We start from the raw sequence: 26,193 nt of genomic DNA, 5'->3' as shown, positions 1-26,193 counted from the left end.
AGAAATCAGAACCTTTCCTAAATGTATATCCATTCAATCTTTAGGTTATTCACAGTCCTACAGTGGTTATGAGAATCAAAAGCCCAGCTCATACAGCCAGCAATCTTATAATAACCAGGGACAGCAAAATTTGGAATCATCAGGAGGGTAAGGAAACAGTAGAGTGCTGAGGTTGTGTTGGGAAGTGAAAGGAACACTGTGGGTATTAAACAGTTTCCACCAAAAAGGCCTTGCTTTAAACACTTACTTCAGAAAAGTGTTGATGAAGTATGAATTTCATAGTTTTGTGTTATCAAGAATGTGGAAATTGTCAGTTGCTATTTTGTTGTTTTCATGTGTTAGTTATAAAATTAGTTCAGCTCTAAATGAATGCATGTGATTTAAATGTTAAAAAGTAAAATTTGGACCTCTGCTTTGTACCTGAGATGAAATAAAAAAACTGCCTATGTTTACTTACTTTTTATTTCCATTTTATTTTTTAACCATTTTAATGTCTTACCTTTTCAGGGACAAAAATATTAAAGAAAAAGTGCCAAAAACTATCCACATATTTCAGATACATTAAAAAATGTTTTAATTGTTAATATAGGTAGGTGAATATTAGCAATTTTACAGGTCTTTTTAAAATAATTTTTGGATTTGAGGGGCCTGTCCTTGTTATTAATTTTAATAATAGCAACTTTTTTTTTTACTGTGCTTTACAGTTCGTGAAATGCTTTTGCATTCCCTAATGTAACTGGGAGTGCACTATGAGATAGTACCAGTAATTATCAAAAGTAAAGAGAAGTTGTTAAGATTATATAGCCTTGCAAGTTACAGAGCTAAAAAGTGAGACAGAAATTGAGGTCACTAGTATTTTTTTATCTCTGCAGGAAAGAAATTATTCTAAGTGAAATTCAGTTAAATAAAAGCATTGGGAAAAAAAATTAGGAAAAGATTTATGAGATCACATTTATCAGTCTTAATAGATAGAAGAGTGCTTTGAAAAGTAGAAATGGAATACAAACATCGGGAATACTATCCTGAAAGCATGTTACGTTGGAAGGTTCTTCAAGTCCTATCGGTTAGTTTTAAATTTAAGGAGAATCTTTTTATAAGGATAAATTTTTGGAAATGAGACATCTAAGTGTGGACCAAAGAGAAATGTTAGATTTGGTTTAAATCATTCTCAAGGAAATTCTAGGATTCTGACCATTGTGATGTGTTTTGGATAGGGAGTTGGGGAACATACTGATCTTTATTAGATGTTTTGATCATTTGATGCAGAATAAGATGTGACTGTTAAGATAGGAGGCCATTTTTGTTCCCCCACCCCCCTCCCCCCCTTTTTTTTTTTAAGTAACTCAAAACATTAGAACTCAAATCCAATGAACACTCCCATCCTGAGAGCAGGTAATTAATAACCATATTGCTCAGAACCTGTTTAGAATTTTTGAAATTGCCAGAGATAATAAAGCAGTCTTCTTTGATAGTTAGACTTCTTTTCAGTTAAAAAGTGGCATCACAAAGCAAGTTCCTTCTACTCAGCAGACTAAAAATTTGAATGATTTAATTGCTAGTTTCTAATAGCAATATTTTGTACTATTGGATATCCTTAGAAGAGTATACTGATGATAAGGTTCTAAAGATAAGAAAGTAGTCCCCAAAATATTAAATATGGTTTTCTTACTTCTCTATAGTTTTCAAAGGTGTGTGCTTTTTCTCATAATGCGACACCTTTTTAGTGATAGTAGAATTATTGTTTGAAAGTCATTTCATTGGTGATAGATTCTCTAGATGTAAAAACTAGATGATTCTCACCAGAAAGGAGTAGTAAATGTGGTTGAGGTCTTATAGCAATCACTCAGTCAGCTTAACTACAGTAAACAGTCCTGTAAAGTCACTTAAGTTGTTGATCTCTTGTTTTAGACAAGGTGGAAGAGCACCTTCATATGACCAGTCAGACTATGGTCAACAAGATTCATATGACCAGCAGTCAGGCTATGATCAACATCAAGGCTCTTACGATGAGCAGTCAAATTATGATCAGCAGCATGATTCCTATAATCAAAACCAGCAGCCCTACCATTCACAAAGGGAGAATTACAGCCACCACACACAAGGTAAGATATGCTGATCTCTTTTTTTTTGGTTGTATTTTCTTTTTTTTTTTAAATATAAATTTATTTATTTTAATTGGAGGCTAATTACTTTACAATATTGTATTGGTTTTGCCATACATCAGCATGAATCCGCCACTCTTATTTTTTTTTAACCTTCAGAGAATTGTTTGTATATTGAACTTTGTTTTGAAAGCCCCAATACAAATTACAGATTTCAACTGTAAAAATTTGGAGTGACCTTGAACATATGTTCTCTGTCATATCCATCAAAGTTAGTTTCTTAGATTGATGTTTCTGAACTTCTTAGAGACTCCAAATGGTCACGTGATTTTTTTTTGCTGGCTAATTAAAAAATTTCCTTTGTTGTCTCAATAAAGTGATCAGTGGACAGTGCTGCTACTGCCATTTTTTTTTTTAAATTGAAAATTTTGTATTTTTTGACTGCACCATGAGGCATGTGGAATCTTCAGCTTCTAGCCAGGGATTGAACCCTTGCCCCCTGCAATGGAAGCACGGAATCTTAACCACTGTACCACAGCAGGGAAGTTCACACTACCAGTTTTATTTTTTGGTGGTGGTGCTGTATGTGATTTGAGAAAATTATGATCCTATATTAACCGTCTCTAACATCATACCACTTTGTTTTGGTATTTAAGAATCTGACCAGCCATAAAAATGAATGTTTCAAGGGCAGATATCCTGCCTTACTCATTTTTATACCTGCTTAATAAATATTTGTTGACTAGTTGAATGAATGACTTAGCAACTGAGTAAAAGAGAAAGTTCACTCACTAAATACCTTATTCAGTGAATATATTCACTACTGTTTCTCAGTTTGAAAATCTGGTTATTCCTTATCTGTGGTTTATTTACATTCAGGTATTTTTGACATGAGAAAAAGTAGCTTTTAAGATTAGGGTGTCCTTTTAATTAACTAGGGTTCTGTACCTAATGTACTTAAACTGTTTCATGTTACCATCACATCAAAATGTGTTAACTATGTCACCATTTTGTTGTCTAACTTTGGTAGAATGGAATTTGACACAGGTATAATTCTCATACATTTAATTCCAGATTGTGTTATGGTGATTTGCATTTGAGTTTTGTGCACAGGTGCCATTTTCTGAAGGTCACAGGTGATTTAAAGAGCCATTTAGGATTGTGTTGTGGAAAGCCTTTGTCAGAAATTTCAAGTTACTCATGTATGTTTGTATTAATTTTCTTTTCTGTAGATGACCGTCGTGATGTGAGTAGGTATGGAGAAGATAATAGAGGATATGGCGGGTCACAGGGAGGAGGTAGAGGGCGTGGGGGATATGACAAGGATGGAAGAGGTCCTATGACAGGATCAAGGTAAGTTTTTAGGTACAGATGCCTACATTTCTTTTTTTTTTTTTTAAGCTGGTTTGATTCCATCATCTGATTTTGTTAAGATGCCTAAAAAAGAGATTTATATTCTAGACAAGAGGACAGAAATTCAAATTTTATTTTCAGTGTTAAGATGTCACATAAATTACCTCAAAATAGGTTTTCTTAGCAGTTAGTTTTTGTGGTATTAAAACCAGTGGAGAAAAGTTCCCTATTATAATGTGGTTAAACCACTTAACAGTGTTTTTCATGCCAGAGCTATAGACTCTAAACTCATTTAAAAGATGACTCTGGGAAATCCAAGTGTTTCAGTCTGTAGAAGATAAAAGGTAAGTTTAGAATTCTAGATTGGAAGATAGAGAGGCTGTTCTTTAATCTTGAATCCCCTTGGGATGGGAAAATATTAGGAAGCAATAGCAGAGTATAAAGTTGAGCTTGGCAGAGGAGAGAAAGATTGTATGTAACTGAACTGTTTTGTTCCTATTTTTAAGTAAATAATTATTGAAATAATTAGTACAATGTCACATACTATTGTGTGTTTTGTCTAGACTAAGCTGTGGAAAAGGAATGACTTTTTAATTCAGCTTTCCTTTTTTTTTATTGTTAGTTTTACCAGGTTTTGGTATTTACTTATGGCATATGTTATGAAAGCTGGTTTTAAAATTACTTTCAAGTATATTTGTAAATTTAGCACTTTTGCTCTAAAAACAGGAATGAAAAAATAGTTGGCACTTATTGTCCTCAGATGAAATTTGTACATTGCAAATTTCATGTATAAAATATACAGGCTTAAAGGATAATTTGTGTTCTTTGGGAATTGAAATTGTCAGCAGCATGTTAACTGGCAATAATACCTCAGTACTCTTTTGCTTTTTAGGGACTGAGTGAGTATCTGTTCCCTGAGGTAACCTGAGAAAATCAGTTACATATAGCACTGTTAATTTTTCAACTGAGCCAGGAATTCTGTCTCACTGACTTTTTCTGTTTAGCGTGCAGTGCTTTGATCTAACAAATCTAAAGTCTAAACATATTTGAAAAATGTTTATAAGACTTGAACATTAAAAGTTTTGATTAATAGCCAAAGTCAGTGTATTAAGGTAAAGCACCTATGTTGTATGCCTCTTCATTATCAAAGAGGCTAGTGTATCATCATGTGGATATAAATGAACAGTGTACAGTGATACAGTGCTTACTGTCTATCCATAGCTTCCACCCCTCAAACAGCATCTCAGACAGGATAACTAACAGGTTACGTGCTTTTCCAGGTAATATGTTTTAGATCAGTGGTCCCCAACCTTTTTGGCACCAGGGACTGGTTTCGTGGAGGACAATTTTTCCACTGACTGGGATTGGAGGGGGATGCTTTTGGGATGATTCAAGTGTTTTACATTTATTGTGCACTTTATTTCTATTATTATTACATCAGCTCCACTTGAGATCATCAGGCGTTAGATCCTGCAGGTTGGAAACCCCTGTTTTAGATAATTAGCTGCCTTGGGATGCTATATGTTTTATAGTATATCATAAGTTTCATTTTCTTCATAAGGAGGTTATAATTATATGTATAGATTACCTGTTAAATTATGTCTGTCTGAGAATAATAGAATCCCACTTTTTAGAAGGAGGAGAGTAGGGAAGTCTTCAAAAATATGTTTTCAACTTTGGTAGATGACTTATCTTAGAATCAAAGAGTTGAAGGACCTTTCCTGATAAAGGAGGGAAGATCCATATCTTAACCAACCCAGGCATTTTAAGCGCTTTGATAACTCCTTGGCAACATATTTCAGTATAATTTTTGACCCAGGTATTGAATCATGAGCTAAATTTTTGATTTTCAAAAATTTTATTTAACCTTAGAAGCTCTTCAAACAAAATCTTATATACAAGCCCAGTATATATTAGGTCAAAATATCTGGTTCAGGTCAGGGTAGAATTTGGGGGTGGGGAGGGGTTTTGCCCAGTTGCTGTCTAAATATATACATACACTCCCTCCCTCCCCCTCTACTCCCCTTCCCACCCCACTAGTAAATGGAATGTACATAAAAGGTCTTTTAAAGAAATTTATGTAGTTGATTATGTTTACTTTCTATATTGGATTGGCAGACTTTATGTGAAAGGCCACATAAGTAATTTAGGCTTTGCAGGCCACGTGTTTTCTGTTGCAGTTGCTCAGCTCTGCTCTTGTAGCACCAGAGCAGCTATAGACATTATATAAATGAATAAACATGGTTTTGTTCCAATAAAACTTAATTTATGGGTACTAAAATATGAAGTTCAGATAATTTTCATGTGTCACAATATCTTGCTCAGGATGTGATTTTTTAGCTTACTTACAGGAGTAAAGTATTTAAAAAAATAAAGGCCCAGTTTCAGGGCTTACTTTCCTGTACTTGGTTTTACATTTAAGTACCAAAATACCCAAACATCTTTTGTTAGTCTTCATTAACACTCCCATTTGTGTTTGTAATCATCTTATTTAAAAATAGCAAGATTGAAAATATCCTTTCAGGGCTGTTTGAAGAATATCTGACATTAGTTGGCTTTAATTAAAGAAGGGGCACAGTTTGCTGGTTAAGGTGGGATGGGTGGTAAAGGATGGGACATTCTTAAGATTCAGGTTGTTGCTTGACTGCAGGAAGAATTCAGACCAAAGAGATCTGTGAGCTTTCCAGTTACCAAAGAGAAACATGTGAAGGCTATAGGAAACAAATGTTTTTCTTTGGAAAACACTTGGCAGCAAAAAAGATTGAATTTCTAATTGTAATCTGTTAGGTTGGGGCAAATGTAATTGCGGTTTTGAACTGAATTTTAAATCATTATAACTAGGTTCAAACACATCTTTATTAATCAAAGTAGAAGCTGTTATAATCAATCATTTTTGCCAATGACAGATAAGTGTGTTTATTTCTGTAGCATAAAAATCCATGCTTCTGGCAACCATTTTTGCCAATGACTGACAAGTTTGTTTATTCCTATAGCATAAAAACCCATGCTTCCGGATTCGATGAAAACTTGGAAAGCATTTTCTGCCTTCTACTGATTACGGAAGCATTTTCCCTCAAAAAGTTGTCGAGGTGCTTGAAGAAGTGGTAGTTGATTGGCAGGAGGTCAGGAGAATGTGGCCAATAAGGCAAAACCTTGTTGCCTAATTCATTCCACTTTTGAAGAGTTGGTGGTGTGATGTGTAGTTGGGCCCTTTCTGTTGACCAATGCCAGCTGCAGGCATTGCAGTTTTTGGTGCATCCTATCAATTTGCTGGGCATACTTCTCAGATGTAACGGTTTTGCCGGGATTCAGAAAGCTGCAGTGGATCAGATGTGCAGCAGGCTACCAGATAGTGACTGTGGCCCTTTTTTGGTCCAAGTTTGACTTGGGAAGTGCTTTGAAGCTATTTCTCAGTCCCATCTACTGAACTGGTTGTCACCAGTTGTCATATAAAATCCACTGTTCGTCACAGTTCACAATTCCATTGAGAAATGGTTTGTTGTTGGATAAGAGATGATGACACTTCAAAATGATTTTTTTGATTTGTGGTCAGCTTATGAGGCATCCACTTATCAAGCTTTTTCACCTTTCCAGTTTGCTTCAACTGCCTAGTAATCATAGAATAGTCAACGTTGAGTTCTTCAGCAACTTCGCATGTAGTTTTAAGAGGATGAGCTTTGATGATCCTCTCAGTTGGTCATTGTCAACTTCTGATAGCCAGCCACGCACTCATCTTCAAGGCTCTCATTTCCTTTGCAAAACATCTTGACCACCTCTGTACTAATGTGTTCGTTAGCAGTTCTTGGGCCACATGTGTTGTTGATGTCATGAGTTGTCTCTGCTGCTTTACAACCCATTTTGAATAAGAAAATTGCTCAGACTTGCCTTTTGCCTAATACCATTTCCCTAGTCTAAAATAAATGTAAAATAGACAGCAAATAGTAAGTCATTAGCAAAAACACAGTGAGAAATGTGCATTAAAATGATGTATAACATAATCACATTTATTTATTTAAGAGTGTATTACAGTATCAGATGGCAGAGTTCAACAGTGCAAAACCACAATTATTTTTGCACCAACCAAATAAAATGCCATTGACCTTCTAGTGTACTAGAGGCTTAAAGCCATAATTTTTGTCAGTGTTTTTAACTTTATCATTGCAGTGAATGCATTGCAAAATTACTAAAACTAGATAATCATTTTCCATTATTAGTGTGTCATCACATTAAGTAGTTTTTTAGGCTTTAACATCTCAAGTCTCAAAAAGTTATCTTGAATTTTGAATGTTCTTAAAAGAGTTTTTGAATAGCTTGCTTGGAAATGTGCATGTGTGCTAGTGATAGTCCAGACAGTGCTGCCCAATAGAAATATGTGGATCAGCAGTGAGCTACATATGTAATTTAACATTTTCTAGTAGCTACGTTAAAAAAGCAAGTGAAGTTAATTTTAATAATAAATTTTATTTATTCTAATATACCCAAAATATTTTATCATATTATTATAAAAATTGAGATATTGCACATTGTTTTTTTCATACTAAGACTTTGAAATCCATTTTGTATTTTACATTTAGAGTACATGTCAGTTTAGGTTCTCCATATTTCAGAAGGTCAACAAACAGCTACATATGGCTAGTAAATGCTGTATTGGACAGTGCAGCTCTAAAATGATAAGATTCTTGGCCTTCTGAAATGTTGATAAGTACTGAATCCAGAAAGCCTTTTTACCACACCTGTATGGAATGGAAGGAAATAGAACATAAATACTGAAACTTCCCTGTGGTTCGGTGGGAACCTTCCAATGTAGGGGGTACAAGTTCATCCCTGGTTGGGGAGCAAAGATCCCACATTCCTTGTGGCTGAGAAACCAAAATAGAAACAATATTGTAACAAATTCAGTAAAGATTTTCAAAATGGTCCACATCAAAACGATCAAAAAAAAAAAAACAAATAGAGCTACTGTTGAGAAATGGGATCTAAATCCACTTGAGTCATTTATGTTTGGAATTAATATTAGTCTGGCATGCTGCAGTCCACGGGGTCACAGAGTCGGGCACAACTGAGCAACTGAACTGAACTGAATGTTAGTCTTCATATCCAAAAAATTACATCCTGGACTACTGGGATGAAAAATCAAACAGTTTTTTAAAGAACTAATATTTTTCACCTTTTAGCTAAGTTGCCTTTTCTCTCTCATTATTGAGTTTTCTGAGAATAAAGATTCCTGTATTGTCCTGTTACTTTTTGGAAGTTTTAGTCCTTGAATATAGATATATTTGGAGTTTTAAAAATTAAATTTTGGAATAGAGATTCTGTTGAAGAACATTTTCTTGACAAGCACCTGAAATTAAATTGATTGTCTTCTCTAAATATGTAATGCTGTAACAGTGAAGGAACCCTCAGTCTACCCTTGAGTAGGTTTCTCGTCATTTTGAACCTGGGACAACCGTTTCTGTAGTTGAGTCAAGAATATACAGTTGATTTTCTTATGCAGGGGACACTCAGTCGTAAATTTGAGTATGGTTATATTATGTCTCTAGTAAATACCTCTACTTCTTTACTTTAAAACATTCTTCAGGAATTCTCTGTGTGTACAGTTTTGCTTTTTCTGGGAAGAGAAAAAATTTGTTGTGGCAACACCTTGACTCAGACGTTCATATGCCTTCATGTCTTAATTTGCTAGCGAGGCCTTAATTTAGTTTATAGAAAAGGAACTTGTAACTTGACTGTAGATTTGAAAGAAAGATTCGTAACCAAAGGCCTGTCTTCTGTTAACTGATTTGGTAGTGGTACTATTTGAGGTTTGTTTACTGTATTTGATACAGTGTTTCCTAGTAAGGAACTATAATTAATTGAACTCACCTCATGCGAAGAGTTGACTCATTGGAAAAGACTCTGATGCTGGGAGGGATTGGGGACAGGAGGAGAAGGGGACGACAGAGGATGAGATGGCTGGATGGCATCACCGACTCAATGGATGTGAGTTTGAGTGAACTCCGGGAGTTGGTGATGGACAGGGAGGCCTGGCGTGCTGTGATTCATGGGGTCAGAAAGAGTCGGACATGACTGAGCGACTGAACTGAACTGAATAAGGAAAGAAAAGTTTTGAAATACTGGAAATTGAAAGAAAGCCCCACATAAAATTATAGATTATCTAGACCAGTGCTTCACTAACTGTAATATACATACGAAATCCTTGGGGATCTTATTAAAATGTAGGTTTTGATTCAGTAGGTCTGGGTGTGCTTGCTTTTCTGAGACACTTCTAGGCTCTGCCTTTGTTAATGTTCCGTAGACCACCTTTCAGATAGTAAGGATGTAGACCAGCAATCCTAACCTTTTTGGTACCAGGGACTGACTTCATGGAAGACAATTTTTCCATGGACTGGGGATTAGGGGGATGGATTGGGGATGATTGAAGTGCATTACATGTATTGTGTACTTTATTTCTAATCTAATGCTGCTGCTGATCTGACAGGAGGTACTGGTTTGTGGCCTAGAGGTTGGGGATCCCTGATGTAGACCTTTATTTTGTGAAAGAGGAAACAGAAGCCAAGGGAGAATTACTGACTGGTCTGTTTTCAAGATTGATCAGTGATAGTTAAGACTATATATCCTGAGTCTCTTAATTTGAAGACTGGTATTAATATACCGTGTTTGAAGTGTTCAGCTGTTGAATTTTCAAAGTGCTCAGTAATGATGATTTAAGTTAAAATATTATTAAATGGAGGAATAGGAAATTATAAACCTATTCAAATTTATTTTATATCCTTTATATTTTACAGGGAGTATGTCCTTTTTTTTTCCCTCCTTATTTGTTCAGAGTTGTATTGCTGGCCAGAATAGATATTACGGGAACTAGATGATGTATGAAATTGTATATTTTCCCCCCACTGCAGCCAGATATGAACAGTTTGGTTCTTGGTTAAGGTGACAGCAAAATAATTCAGTGGTATCTCTTCTAGCACTTAGTTGTGAAAAATTACTATTTAAAAAAAAAAACAACTTTATCCTGGGTGTTTTGATGTCCTGACATAGGAATATGGGCTTAATATTTTCCCTAGTTCTTTTCTCTTCATTTCTAATGATCATCTTTGAAGAAATCTGAGGTATCTTGTTTCTAATAAGATTTTTAGCAGTGTAATCTCAGAACTCTGGCTTCCTTTCCCTGAAGAGTTAAGCAGCGATAAAAAGGCCATTTAGAAGTAATGGGTTGACGGGAGGGCCCCTTGGATAGTGTTTTGAAAGAGAAGTCTTAGATACTCAACAGGCAACTGTGCACATGAAAAGGCCTGAGCTTCACTTTGTCTGTGTAGCCTTGAAATAGGCTTATTCTCCTTTTTAGATTTCCTGGGTATCAAATAAAAATTAATAGCAAATTGAGATGCTTGTGTCTATGACTATATACCAGTTGCAAGGGAATTTTTTTTTTTAACATCAAGGTAGTTAGAATAGACTTAAAATTTTTTTTCTCATTTAGTGAGAGGATTTTTCTCAGGATGGCTCAGAAAACCCGTCTCGACAGCAGAGTTATTAATAAAGGGACATTAGTACATTGGAATAGTTTCTTGGGTTATAGGAGAAGATGAGTAGTAGTAGAAAATTATGTATCACTATCTGAAAACTTTTTGATTATTTTTATGTCCGTATCAGCACATGAATCTTAGAGGATTACATGGTTCAGTTAAGAGAAACAAACTTTTAATGTATGAGTATTTAAAGAGTTCCTTGATAAGAGAATTTCTTATATAAAGCTATGCACGCAGGGGCATTGACTTCCTGGCAGTGGAAATTGCCACTTAAAGTGATTTCTTGTGGAGTATGTAGCATTGTCTCTGACGTAGTCTCCTGATTGGTGTGGAGGGCACTGGGTAGCTTGAATTTCAGCAGTTCTGTGATGAGATCTAGCATATGGCAATTTATACTTTCTGCTAGCTCATTTTGCTAGGTATCTGAATGATTCATATTTTTAAGACTGCTTTCATTCAGTCTCACTTTTGTGTGTATTTGTACCTTGCTTTTTCCCTCATCTCATAAAAGCCACTGTTTGATATCACAGTAGAACATAGTGCTTGAGCTTTTTCCTCTCCCATTCTGTCAAAATTTTAACTTTGCTTTATATTCTTCTAGTCCTTTTCCTTTTTCTCATATTTAACAAAAATATCCCCTTGGAAAGAATGTTTGCTCTAGTTCAGCATTCTTCCTGTTGTGTCTTCAGTTTAAGTTGATTTGAATAGTATCCCTTTGGCTTGGGGTTGGGAAGATTTTAAAGTAAGAGTATATTAGATATGTTCTGTAATGCTCTTGAAAAGGCACCCTTGTGGAAATAGATCCTTGGGAAAACATTTAGGTGAAAACAACATTTTGAAGTCTATGAAATGAAATTTACTGGAAAGTTAGAGGTGCTACTGTTTTCCTGGGCACTCTACTTGAGACAGTTAAGTGTAGATTGAGCCCAGGGCTCAGCACATTAGAGACTTAAGGAAGAAATCATTTCTTCAATTTTTCCTCTGCAGTGGTGGTGACCGCGGTGGCTTCAAAAATTTTGGTGGTAAGTGCTGAGTATCCCAAAATGTTTCAGTGGAAATGCTATATAAATCTAAAAGCCACCAATATCCCGCAGACGTAGTCTAAGCCCTTTCTCATTCTGTTGAGGCTGGTGTGTGTTGTGTGCTGTAAAAAGTTATATACATATTTATCTCAAAATATTAAAAAAAGACAAAGTTGATCTCAAATAGTCCAATGGGTTTCTACACAGTGAATTTGCATGAGAGTCTGTGGTGACCAATGAATGAGACCGTCACTGGATTTTGCCAATAACGTTTTTTAATAAAGGTAGCTGACATGGTGTTTTAAAATTACTAGGGTTTTCCAATCAGCCTTCACAATCAGAGCTTAACAAAAATGATGCTAGCATAACGCCAAAGTGGCTGGTGCCGTCTGGGACAAGCTTAAGGGAATATTGACATTCATCTTGATTTCTTAAACTTTTAATAAAACTTAATTTATATATTTACTTTGTAAATCTGTGATGGTTACTTACAAGGATTTTGAAAGTATTGACTTTTCATGCCTTGGTTATTATTACTGTTTTAAATAATTTCTAATGAGTCGCCTTAAATAGCTTTCTTTTTCTTTCTCTTTTCTTTTCCCTTAGGTCACAGGGATTATGGACCCAGACCAGATGCTGGTAAGGTTTATAATAGTTTGTGACTTTGCCATTAAGGAAATGTTAGTTTTCCATTTTTTCAAAGGAAGAATATGTGTGTTTGGAGGAGTTAGTACAGGAGAAAGATTTGATTTGATAGTATTGCCAGAACCAGGAAGCTTCCCTTTTAAAGATGTTCCAGCAAGAAAAATTCAAGGGATTTGGAAAGTTTGCTAAGGAAAGTCACTGTTTGGGAGCTTTCCCCTGCTCCCTCTTGCTTTTGTGAAGAAACACTTGATTTTTGTATTGCTCATTAACACTATTTAATGACACTAAATCAGGTACAAGAAGATTCGTATCATTGGGGAATTAGAAGTAGAATAGCTGTGTTGAAGAAAATATGTTGGATTAGTAGTCTTCTTAATGGGCCTAAGAAACCTGAAATCATATATGAGAAAATTGTCTTACTCTGTGCAGAGGTCACTAATTTCATGTGCCTTTTTATTTTCAAATGAGGTTCATGGCTACCTGGAGCCTTTTGAAAGTAATGATTTAGATATTAAAAATTTGAGCTAAAAAATTTTAATATATATTGAAATCAGAATTTTTGTTTTTATTAAGATGCTAAAGTACTCTATGTGGATGTCAATTTCTGAATTATCTCTTGATGGACTGAATTTTTGTACATCTTTCTTTCTTTGTTGTACTAATCCAAAAGTATGTGAGTAAGGTAAGGTGTGTGTCAAGGTGCTCCTGATAATCTCATAAGTATTAACATATTCTGGTTAAGATACATAGATTACGTAAGAAGTCCACACTCCAGTATCATTTGTCTCTTATTTATACCCTCTGGTATATATAAAGCTTATTACAATGAATGGGAAATGAGCAATTCTGCTGGCTTGCTTGGAAGTCCAGAGTGTCCGATTTGGGGAATTTCTACCAGAGAGCCTTAAAAGTATTGATTAGCCAGAAAGAACCAAAGCCCTCCAAAGAAAGGAGTGCTACTTTACACTTTCTTCATCTCTTCCTGAGCTTGAGTCCTGTGTCTGAGTTTGAAGAGTAAGATTTATAAGATCTTCCTTAATTGGTCTGTGTATTTGGCAGAGTGTGGACTTGAGCCACTTTTCATGAAGTTTAGTTGCAAGAATTGACCTACCGAACAACTACTGTGACCACTTTGTATGTTTATCGTAAGAGGTTTCCTGTATTGGGCCCTCTTCCTTTTGGTCATAGAAATAGTTGAATATTGAACAACAAATTACTGTTCTTTGTCACTAAACAGGATATAGTTAAACCTAAGCAGTATATAAAATTAATCATATATATATTTTTTCCTTTAGATTCAGAATCTGATAATTCGGATAACAACACAATCTTTGTACAAGGACTTGGGGAGGGTGTGTCTACAGATCAAGTGGGGGAGTTCTTTAAACAAATAGGAATCATCAAGGTGAGTAAGAAGTTGGCTTATGTTAAAAATATCATAATTATTAACATATTCTGGCTAAGATTCATAGATTATGTAAGAAATCCACACTCCAATATCATTTGTCTCTTAAAATTCCCTGATGCATGTGTTCACCCCTGGCTGTAGGCCTTTGCTGAATTGCTAAATACATAAAGATTTTAATCCTTGCTTGTGTTTACCTTTCTGCGGCCTTCCACAGCTTTGGTTTTCAGTCTTAGTACTCTAAACATAGTCTCGGCCTACCTCCTAAAATTGTGAGAACCAAATGAAATTGTGTGAACATTTTTATATTCTGAAATACCAACATATGAAACCCAAGTTAATACTAACAACTTTTTATGTTGGTATTTAATGTCTGCTGTATATTTGCCCAATATAATAATGCTTTATTTCATAACTTTATTGTACTTAAGTGTCTTGTGCACTGTCTTTTTCATGCATATATTTTCATCTTCAACTAGAAAGCAGCATTTAGAGCCGTGTTAGTAGATTATAGCATTTGCCTGAAATCAGGGTTTTTTTGGTGTCTATGAAATTACTTGAATCACTCCCCCCCCCCCTTGGAGAGCAGACATTTCTTAAGAAATTAACACATAAAATATGTTAAAAAAAATTCACATAGTTTCAAAAAGTAAAAATTCTTGTTTTCTACTCCTTCTCAGCCAAATCCAGTGTGTATGCCTTAATGGTAATTTATTTGCTTGGTGAACGTTCTTCCTGGTTTTTTTTTTTTTTTTTTTTTAGTTTTACAAGGTAAATGTTTATATGAAGCATTATTTTTATTTCTTTGTGGGTTTGAGGAAATTCTATATGGATAAAACAGTATGACGTGTATCATTTTTATAGTTTGCTTTTCACTTAATGTATTTTAGAATTTTCCTTTTCAGAACCTACAGATAACTTCATTTTTATGTTGGTGGTATTTATAGTATGGATATGTGGATTCCTTTAAAAAATAAGGAATTTTAATTATCTGAGTGGTTCATCACTTTTTCTTAAAATACTAACACCAGCTTGTTCGTCCCTCAGACAAATAAAAAGACTGGAAAACCAATGATAAATCTGTACACAGACAAGGACACAGGAAAGCCAAAAGGGGAGGCAACAGTATCGTTTGATGACCCTCCTTCAGCTAAGGCAGCCATTGACTGGTTTGATGGTATACCTCATTCATATACTTTCAGTGTGTGGTTTTGATAAATGTTTTCTGGTCTTGAAGTCAAAATATGTTCTGGTAGACAGTGATTATCTTGCTATTTACTTTTTTAGATATCCTATTGAGTATACAGGCCAGAATTCTTATATTCCTTTAGAAGTGAGATGAACTGTTTCTTTGTCTAAAATATTTCCTAATGTCATCCTTTGTGCTTAAGGCCACCCTCATAGAAATGTGAAGGGTTGGCCTGGTTGACTATATTCTTTTAAAACTTAGGTTAATTTCCCTTCAAATGCAATGTTAATTTCCCTTCAAATGCAATGTTAATATGTAGTAGAAGACCAGTACAATAAGACTTTTTTTCCCCTGAAAATAAGAAAATATTAAAAAGTAGAAGAAAGGAGTAAAGCTTCCATAGTCTACATAGAGAAAACTACTGGTGTTTCTTCCAGCTTTTTAAAATGTATTTTTAAAATAGTTTTATCATTCTACTCCAAAAGTAATTTTGTCTCATGCTTTTATTTCCTTGATGTCTTATAGTCATTTCCCCATGTTGTAAATTTATTGGTTTTGTTGTACCTTGTAATGGGGCTTCCCAGGTGGCACTAGTGGTGAAGAACCCACCTGCCAGTGCAGGAGAATAACACTGCGTGTTTACTGTAGTTTATGAGCTAGGCATAGTTCTAAGAACTTCATGTGCATTAACTCAGATCTTCACAGTAACCCTGTTACTTTTTTTTTAATTGCTTTTATTACCATCTTACAGATGATGAAACTCGGGCACAGAGAAGATAAGTAATTTCCAAGACCACAGAAGAAGTGTAGAGTTAGGGCTCAAACTCAGGCAGTCGGGCTGCATTCTCTCTGAAGAAGTAAATTGCGCCTGATTGAGAGGCACATGTGGTTTCTTGCAGTTCCAAGATTATTGCACCTGTCTTCCAATGCATAGTTGCATTTTGATTTTTTGCTCTAAGCAGATCTTATCCCCTCGCCCTTGAAAGGCCAGGTCCATCCTCCCTCACTTATGTGTGTGTTTAGTAGTTTCTGTGACTCATACAACTATTTAGCTTATAATATGTTAGAACACCTTCTCTGTCTTTCCCTCATAGGGCAAATGAGCCTCTTAACAGAAACTCCATAGTTCAGATCTTAATTACCAGGTCTTTGTAGAGCTTTTAAAATATTTATCCATGGTTTGTTTCCTATGTCAGAGAGCTTGCTATACCATTTGACAACTGTGGAAGGTTGCCAGTCATAGCAGTTAAGAGTTTGCTGAGAGGGCTAAGACTCCTAGATTTATAACTATTTTATGAATTCCTTGGGCACCTTTTTCTGATATGTCTGTTCTCTTGTTTAATATATAGAGTGAAAAGGCTAATTTTTGTCTCCAAGGCCCTGGGACAGCAGAATATGTATATATGTACATGTGTATAATCACAAATGCACACATTATTTTTTAAGATACTACTTCAGACGGTACCAACAGTATATAGTAAAAAATGAGCTTCCTTTCTAGCTTTTCACCTACTGAGAGTTAAGCAACACTAGGCAGTGTGTAAATAGGCATATGTGTGCATATGCACGCACGCACATGTGCACACACACATACACACTCATTCCCTTAAAAAAAGAAATGGTAGCATACTACATTCATTGGCTTTCATGTAAAAATGGTTAGACATGAGCTTTTTTACTCAGTAAGAAATGACTATCTCCCAGGGACAAATCTGTTCTATTCAGTAGATTGTCTCATATTCTAGTATAGTTACCTTGACTCTTGAACGTTGCTGTGTTTGAATTTCTGTGAGAACATGTGAGGTATTTCTCTGAAATTAAACATTTCCGAGGCAGTTTTATATTTTGTTAAGAGGTGGAAATGTGGAGTAGCATTTCTTCAAAACTATTTTCATTTTTTTCCTTTAGGAAAAGAATTCCACGGCAATATCATTAAAGTGTCCTTTGCCACCAGAAGACCTGAATTCATGAGAGGAGGTGGAAGTGGAGGTGGGCGACGAGGTAAGATTCTTGTTCACAGGCTTGGGTATTACACAGAGGGTTTAGATTTTCTGTCTTAAAGTGAGATACAGAATAGAAGATTAGGTAAATAAAGTGTCATAACTAAGAAGGGATGGAAAAAGGTTCTAGAAATCCCTTTGGAAAGCTATATGATGCAGTTTGTTTCAGTTGGAAATTAGGAGGCAGTTGTTTAACTGATACCTAATTTGGTAGTTAATCTGGCCCAATGTGAGTTCCCTGATACAGTTAGTGCCAACTTGTTTATTTCTGTTGTGTCTTAATTTCTTAAATTTGGAATATGTCATCTCACCTAATCTTTATCACTGAGATTCTCAAACTGAGGAGGGTACTGTAGAAAGAAGTTTCTTAGTGCATTATTTGAACTATAATGTGCACCTTGGAGCTTCTTCCATATTTACTGCATTGACTGAATAAGTAAAGCCCCAAATCAAAGAATCATGGAGTTCTTCCATAAGAGGTTAATTTGGGGGGAGCTGCCCAGTTATTGATGAACACTTAGTTCTTTCACCTGATGCTTTTCCTCTGCCTTGTTAATATCTGCTACTGATTCTTCCCTCCTCCTTACTTACCCCAGGCCGTGGAGGATATAGAGGTCGTGGAGGCTTTCAGGGGAGAGGTGGAGACCCCAAAAGTGGGGACTGGGTTTGCCCTAATCCGTAAGTATCCTATTTACTTTGGTGGATATAGAGGTTGGGATTGGATTTGCAAGGTGCAAGAGGGGGTTCTGAATCCATTGCAAACTGTTGAGCATTTTATTTTCTTTCTTTCTTAGGTCATGTGGAAATATGAACTTTGCTCGAAGGAATTCTTGTAATCAGTGCAATGAGCCCAGACCAGAGGACTCTCGTCCCTCCGGAGGAGGTGGGTCAGCCTTAACAGCATCCGCTTCTAATCTTCTGACTAGCATTAAGGAGGCTTTCCATGATTCTGCTGGCCTTACTGGTTTTCATTTCTACCTGCAGATTTCCGGGGAAGAGGCTACGGTGGAGAGAGGGGCTACAGAGGCCGTGGGGGCAGAGGTGGAGACCGAGGCGGCTACGGTGCAGACAGAAGTGGGGGTGGCTATGGTGGAGACAGAAGTGGCAGTGGTGGCTACGGAGGAGACAGAAGTGGGGGTGGCTATGGTGGAGACAGAAGTGGGGGTGGCTATGGTGGGGACCGGGGAGGTGGCTATGGTGGGGACCGTGGTGGGGGCTATGGAGGAGACCGAGGAGGCAACTATGGAGGAGACCGAAGTGGCGGCTATGGTGGGGACCGTGGTGGGGGCTATGGAGGAGACCGTGGCGCCGGCTATGGAGGAGACCGAAGTGGTGGCTATGGCGGAGACCGAGGTGGAGGCTATGGCGGAGACCGAGGAGGCTATGGCGGAGACCGAGGAGGCTATGGTGGAGATCGAGGAGGCTATGGTGGAGACCGAAGTGGGGGGGGTTATGGAGGAGATCGTGGCAGTAGCGGAGGCTACGGTGGGGACCGAGGTGGCGGCTACGGAGGAGACAGGAGTGGTGGTGGCTACGGAGGAGACCGAGGTGGAGGCTACGGAGGAGACCGAGGTGGCTATGGAGGCAAAATGGGAGGAAGGTGAGTATTAGAATGTATTCACTAATGTTTCCACCTTACTGCTCCTAGATTTTAGAGTCTAAGCCCCTTTCATCACATTTTCTTCTTGTCCAGTTTTTTGTGACCTGAATTTCCCATTGTCAACTCTTTCAGCTAGGATGGAGAAGATCCACTTACTTCCCTGCTTAGTAATTTCCAAAATTTATTTTGTTTTGGAAATTCTTGTCATCTTTATATTTGAATAATGTATGATAGGTGTATGCATTCTTATAGCTAAAGATAATAGAGATTGAGAGATGATTTGAAACTGTGTATATCAGGGATTCTTAATCTAAATGAGGGGCAAGCATACCTTTTATGCTTTTTCAGTCACATGTGCTACCTTGCAGCTGTTTCTTTGGAGATTGTTACACCTTTTCCAGATTAAAAATCACTGGTGGTATTGATGGGAGTGTGTGATGCACGCAAAAGGTGTAGAGGCAGAAAGAATTGAGTAACGAGTGATGCAAAATAACTTCAAAGCTGTACTAAGCTTCTCATGTCATAAACAGTGTAGGGCATCCAGAATTAGTATAACATAGAGTTTGGAATGCAGAGTTTGGAGACAGACCATCTTCTTTGAATTCCTGGCCCCACCACTTATTATTAGCTGTGTGACTTAAAGCAAGTTACTTAACTCTTTGGAGCATCATATTCTCATCTGTAAAATAGGGCTAATGGCATGTAGCCCTGTTTTGTGGAGTTGTATTAGATTATATTAACGCTGGCCATGGTAATCACTGAATAATTATTACCTACTAGTAATGATCATCTACTGAATACTTCTTAGTGTGTGGCAAATTGTGTGAAACTGTCTTTGTATACTGGAGTTCCAGTTCCTCTGTCAACCTGAGAGGTAGATGTACTTTCCATTTTATGAAATAAGAAATGTTAGGTAACTTTTCCAAGATCACATAGTAAGTGGCAGATCCAGAATTCTTACATGAAGGTGTTTCCTTGCTTATTCCAGTAATCTATTCCCTTTAGAATGCTGGAATGGCAAGGTCTCCAACCTGAAATACCACAGTGGTTTAGAGTCTTTATTCTAGATGAAAAATTTTTAAGAGAATTAGTCACAGCAAAGCTTCTAGGAACTTTGTATGTCTTAAAGCTGATAAATTAGACATTTAGTAAGCACCTTCTAGAAATAGAAAAATACACTAGGCATATTGTCATCCTTATAGAAATTTGTCAAGCAGATGCTAGTCAACAGCATCCTGAAGAAGTGTCTTATGCTCCCTCTTGGTAGAAAATTAGAATTTAGTCTGGCTCTTTTTTTTCATTCCTAGAAATGACTACAGAAATGATCAGCGCAACCGACCATACTGATGGCTCTTCTGAATGTTCCTTTGTCTCTGACAAGATCCATAGAGAAATTGCCAGAGTTTTGCCTGCTGCTTTCCTCGTGGCCTCTTCTTGGGTAGTGAAATTAAATGACATTTGAATTTTTATTTGGGTGGGAGGGTGGGGACAGTTTTTCTTTTAGAAATGTCAGTTGAAATATCCCCCTTTAGTTTCCAGCCTTCTCCTTCTCAACTCTTGAAGCTAAGTGCGTTGTAAAATATTGCCAAAATGGAAAGTGTTTTGTAATACTGCAATAAAGAATGCTTGTTTTGTGGACTTTTGTACATTAGTGCATTGTTCTGTCACACTTAGGGTGCAGTTGCAGCAGACTTGAACCCCAAAGAATTAGGAAATGAATTCTACTTCATGAAATTAAAATGTTACTTCCAACAATATTTATTCATCTCCTACTCCGTTAAAAATAGTTTTCCAAGCATGACTGTGTGTCTGAACCACCCGAGGAGGTTGTGAAAATTCCAAATTCCTAGACCTCATCCCAGGTCTGCTGGATTAGAAATTGGTGGGATGTCGGGAGGTAGAGCTGGGAATCTTATTTTAAGATCACCAGGTGATTTTGATATAGTTAGTGGACAGCTGAGTATCATTTATTTAGGGGAGTGTTCTAGACGCTGGGAATATGGAGGTACAAGAGCTAGGTAGAAGAGTTAAGGGTTTGACAAACCAGGGTTAAGATATCAATGCACATAGCATGTTATGTGACATTCTTTAAAATATTTTCCTACCCTTACCAAGGATAAGGCACCGCATCAATGCTGGACACACTGCTTATCAAGCAAACAGATAGTATATAGTTTGATAAGTGCTACAGTAAGAATAGATGCAAGGTGCTTTGATGGCTGGTTGAAAGGATGCTTAACCCAGTCAGGTGGGGTTGGGAAGGCTTGATGAGTATTGAAAGAAGACTAGGAAATTGGTTAAAGAGGGTGGGCTGAGGAAATGATGTTCCCAGCAGAAAACTGACATGAATAAATCAAGAGTTAACAGAGTGAAGAACAGGCTATTCACTTGAAAACTGTATGGTTGTGATTGGAAGAAGGAATTTAAGAATGGGCAAGCAAAAGTTAAGATGGAGAGGTAAACCAGCTCTATGATAAGGTCCTTGCATTTCGTTTTCCCCTTACCTCCATATGGAGGCGCCATTAAAACATTTTAAGCAGGGGAGTGGCCTGATCTGAGTGGCATCAATGGAAAATTCTGGCTGCCTTGTAGAGAGGTTGGACTGGAGACGGTACGCCAGGTGAGAGATGATACTGGTCTGAGCTCAGTGACTGGACAAGGAGGAGATAATAGATTTGAGAAATGGAGGGGGGAAATTTGACAAGATTTGGCTAGATGTCAGAAGTAGTCGGGGGAGGAGAGTCAGGTTTCTGGTCTGAGCAGTTGGGTAGATGTGCTGCTTATTAAAATTTTAAACACTGGAAAAGGAAACAGGAATAAGATGAAGGAAATGAATTCAGTTGTGGGTAAGTACAATTTTTGACACTTGTGAAACTTTCACATAGGGACATTCAATAGGCAACTGGGTGTGCAAGTTGCAACTCCATTTCAGTGGCTCAGTCGTGTCCGACTCTATGACCCCATGGACTGTAGCACATCACCAACTCCTGGAGCTTGCTCCAACTCAGGTCCATCAAGTCGGTGATGCCATCCAGCCATCTCATCCTCTGTTGTCCCCTTTCTGCCTTCAGTCTTTCCCAGCATCAGGGTCTTTTCCAATGGGTCCGTTCTCATCAGGTGGCCAAAATATCAGGTGGCAACTCAAGAGAACAGCAGAATTCAACATTACGCTCCACTGATTCCTTACTGCTTTCTCCTTCTCTAACTTCTTGTTTTTATCTTTTCCTTCGCTCTTTACACGTTAGAAGTTTCTCAGCTTGTTCTGATCCCCTTTATTCTACTTACACTCACTTTTATCCTGGGTGAACTCATTCAGGCTGTGGCTTTAAATACCATGTAATATGATGACTACACCAAATTTGTGTTTCCAGTTATCTCTTCCCTTAACCCTGGATTATATCCAGCTGCCTACTTGACCTTTCCACTAAGTTGTGTGGAACGTTACTTTTTTGAAGACTCTGCTGGGACCAAACAGAACATCTCCAAAATCCATTTCTCTTTTCCTAGTATTCCTTATCAGTCTTCACCATCCACCCAGGTTGGATCAGATAAAAAACAACTGATTTCTTTTACTCATGTATACTTGAAAATCCTTTTAATTCTACCTCTAAAATATAGCCTTGAAACCATCTTTATATTCCTAGTTGTAATCCTAGTATTAGCTATAGTCTCTGGTAAGTGCAGTTAGCCCATTAATAGACCCCCTCCCCCTACAGTCTTGCACCTCTAAAAACCATTTTTCGTACAGTAGCCAACAGCATTGTATATCATGTCTCTTTTAAAGTCCTTTCAGTGACCTGTTGTATGTAGGCTATAAATTCCGTACCTTGTCTTACAGAGCCCTGAGTGATCTGGCCTTTGTCTCTGTGACCTCATAGAACATTTATCCATATTAGCCTTCCTTAACCACAGCAGTCCTAGCTCTTAAAGGTACCAAACGTGCTTCTGCTTTAGTGTCTCTGTATATGGTTTGTCTCGGATTCTCTTTTCTCATGCTTACCTGGCTGACTGCTTTTCATCACAATGTTGGGTCACATTCCACCCTCCCTCCCAGGTCTTTGCTGGCCTTCCTATCTACAATACTTCTTCCAGTCACACATCACCTCTTGTAATGTCGTCATAGTACCTAGCACTACGTGAAATCTCTTTGTAGTTAGTTTTTCTCCATTAGGATGTAAGCTCCAGGAGAGTAGGGAACCTCTTCTCTTGATCACTGTTGTACCCCAGTACCTAGAACAGTGTCAGACACAGAATAGGTAGGTACTCAATAAATACTGACTAAATGAATCTATTACAGATTTGAGTCATTAGTGTATAAACGGTAATTAAAGATGAAAGTGGATATGATAAAGCAAGACAGTAGTGGTTTTTCCGTTCTCAGTGAATTCTAGAATTAGCTAGGAACCTTTTTAGAGAGTAGAGCCTAGGACGAAACCTTGAGAAATACCGACATCTAAGAGGTACTAGGAGAGATGGAAGCAGACTGACCAGTGAGGTGCCTGTGGAACCCAAGGGAAGAGTGGATTTCAAGGCGAGAAAAGCTACTGATGTCAAGTGCTCAAGTTGGCCAAGCTATATAAAGACTAGGGGCTTCTCTGATAGCTCAGCTGGCAAAGAATCCGCCTGCAAGGCAGGAGACCCTGGTTAGATTCCTGGGTCGGGAAGATCCCCTGGAGAAGGGATAGGCTAACCAATCCAGTATTCTTGGGCTTCCCTTGTGGCTCAACTGGGAAAGAATCTACCTGCAATGCCGGAGACCTGGGTTCAGTCATACCTGGCTTTGATTCCTGGGTTGGGAAGATCCCCTGGAGAAGGGAAAGGCTACCCACTCCAGTATTCTGGCCTGGAGAATTCCATGGACTTCTGGCCTGGAGTATATAGACCATGGGGTCGCGAAGAGCCGGACACGACTGAGTGACTTTGACTTTCACTATAGGAAGCATTCGTTATGTATAGCAACGTGGAGTTGTAAATTATCTGCACAGGGTTTCTCAACCTTGGTGCTACTCACATTTTGGGTTGGATAATTCTTTGTTGTGAGGGGCCCTCCTGAACTTTGTAGAATGTCTAGCTGCCTCCCTGACACCAGTAGCAGTCCCCAGTTGTGACAACCAAATGTATCTCTGGACATTACCAAATGCCCCTGGCTGGTGGGGGCAGGGGGGTGGGGAGCAATTACCACTTTTGAGAATCACTGCCTTAGCAAAGGTGGTTTTGGCAGAAAATTGAACCCAAACTGAAGTAGGGTAAGAAATAATAGAGAAATGGAGACAGGTGATGTGAATGACGATTTAAGAGCCTTGATTATGAAGGGTGGTTAGAAGTAGGATGAGGTAAGAAGGGGAGACATGTAGACCAGGGGTATGGGTTTTTATTTTTAAGGTGGGTGGGAATTGATCATGTTTATGCACTACTTGGAAGGAAGTGGGGATAATTGGTATTTAAATTCCTTGAAGGAATGGCATCCAGAACAAGAGGATTTTGCCTCAGGAGAGGAGCGTGCCTCTTGCATCGTAATCGGATTTAAGTGCAGATGCTGTTAAGAGTAGTAACAAATGACTAACATTTATTGGGAGCTTCCCGTGTACCAAGCGCTTAATGAATTGGTGTGTGTTAACTCATTTAATTCTTGTAACAATGCTGTGAGGCAAAGAGGTATAGGGAAAAATACTCTTTTTGAATATGAAATCACTGGAGAGGTGAATGGTGTAAATGATTTTGATTGCTACCCGACGGGGCTTTCAGAGGATACACTGAGGAACAGAGGCTCTGAAAGGTTAAGTACCTTACCCAGCATCACATCTCTAGTTAAGTTACAGAGATGAGATACTAACTAGAGTATCTGGCCTTAGTACCTGTGCTCTTAACTACTGTGTATAAGGATTCTTATAACAGAGATGGCAAGTATTGGGTAATTTTCATCTGATGTCTTTTTTTTTTTTTCTCCCTGAAGAGAAATTACAATGGTCTTCTGAGAGTTGAGGAGGTATGCGATAGAAAGTTTGAAGAGACTGTAGGGAATGTGACGAGAACAGAGAAAGCCTGAAATAACTTGTAGGAAATAGGAAAGCATCATTACTCAGCACCCATAAGGTTGCCAGAGAGCAATAAGGGCTCAGTTAAGATAGGAGGCAAGTATTTTGGAACCAGTCTATGGATGTGTGAATTCTCTCCACCGTAATCAGCAACCTGGTTATAGGATCAGAGGCAATTTGATTCAGGGTTGGGAGTTTTATTAGTCAGGGAGAGAGATGCTAGTGGAAGTATGAGGCTAGTGAGGAGAGTGGTTGCTGGATGGGGTCCAAGCTGAGTAGAAATTATAGTGAGAGGGGGCTGGCTAACAATGTAGGGGAATCAAGAGCTTAGGGTTATTGATGAGATTCAAAGGACTGGTAGTGGGGATAAAAAGAGCTGGATAGATGGGAGATTTGGGTCAGAAAGTATTACAGATGTTCATGAGTATTTTGGAGTTGGAGCCATTCATGGGGGTGATAAGGGCTAAAGTGTGGCCACGGAAATGAGTAACTGAAAGGGAAAAGCCTTTGTAGCTGAGCTTAAGGACCGAGGAGCTGAGGTGTCAAGACGGTTGTACATAGCGATGGCGATAGCAAGACTAAGGTTCAGGCAGTGAATGAGAGGAAATAGGGAAGTGGGCAGAGGGTGGGAGAGCTAGTTTGAGCCAAGACCCTGAGGGAAACAATGACAGGAGATCGTAACATTGGAAGGAATGCAGGAGGAGGAACATCTGCCGTTTCAGGAAGAGGCCGGTTCAAGAGCCGGGTTTCAGGAACAACACAGAGACGGGTGAGAAATGTTTGAAGAGGCAGAGAGTGTAAATCCGTTCCCCACCCCCACCGCCCATTAGGGAGTATCTAGAGATCCCACTAGAAAGGGAGGAGAAGGGAGGGGTCTTGCGTTTTGGATGGTGTCCAAAATCAGTCCCAACAGATCCGGATGGTTGAGAAGAGTGGGCAGTTCAGGCCTCAGCGAAGTTGCCCCAGTTTGGACTAAGCATGTTTCTAAGAACGTTGGGTCTAGGTAGCTCTAGTACTGGGAAGACTGGAATGTTGATGGTCTACCAGATGGTAGATGCTGTATACCGACGTTTATGCTCATGCTGTCTTAAATCTGGTGAGGGCTGGTGGAATTAGGATGGAGGTCCTGCTGAGCAGAGACTGTGGTATTTGGCTGAATAAGGAGACCCCCCGCTGGAGAGATCCACAAGTGTGGAAGAGGAAGGGTTGGAGATCTGTGGGCAAAACTTTGCAGGTAGTGGAGAGCCTGAAGTAAGTATACAGTTAAGGACTCATTTTGTACCCATAGGCTGTTAGAGTGTAAAAATGTTAGT

The 26,193-nt window shown here is 38.1% G+C and overlaps 1 protein-coding gene across 1 annotated transcript in view; it reads left to right on the top strand.

The window, feature by feature from the left end:
* The window catches only part of TAF15 (TATA-box binding protein associated factor 15), a 29,120-nt gene extending 8,828 nt beyond the window's left edge, over nt 1-20,292 (top strand). Inside the window, exons 5-16 of the mRNA XM_052657746.1 lie at nt 45-147; nt 1,909-2,102; nt 3,335-3,455; nt 11,972-12,006; nt 12,613-12,645; nt 13,947-14,056; nt 15,104-15,233; nt 17,154-17,246; nt 17,842-17,923; nt 18,040-18,128; nt 18,230-18,845; nt 20,153-20,292. Of these exons, the coding sequence (XP_052513706.1) occupies nt 45-147; nt 1,909-2,102; nt 3,335-3,455; nt 11,972-12,006; nt 12,613-12,645; nt 13,947-14,056; nt 15,104-15,233; nt 17,154-17,246; nt 17,842-17,923; nt 18,040-18,128; nt 18,230-18,845; nt 20,153-20,192 (1,646 nt within the window). The 3' untranslated portion in view covers nt 20,193-20,292. The remainder of the gene's footprint in view (nt 1-44; nt 148-1,908; nt 2,103-3,334; nt 3,456-11,971; nt 12,007-12,612; nt 12,646-13,946; nt 14,057-15,103; nt 15,234-17,153; nt 17,247-17,841; nt 17,924-18,039; nt 18,129-18,229; nt 18,846-20,152) is intronic.
* Nucleotides 20,293-26,193: the final 5,901 nt, after the last annotated feature.

This window comes from Budorcas taxicolor, chromosome 19 (assembly GCF_023091745.1).
Source record: "Budorcas taxicolor isolate Tak-1 chromosome 19, Takin1.1, whole genome shotgun sequence".
NCBI classification, from domain to species: Eukaryota; Metazoa; Chordata; class Mammalia; order Artiodactyla; family Bovidae; genus Budorcas; species Budorcas taxicolor.
The sequence above is the reverse complement of the archived record's forward strand: the minus strand, read 5'-3'. Positions and strand labels throughout refer to the sequence as shown.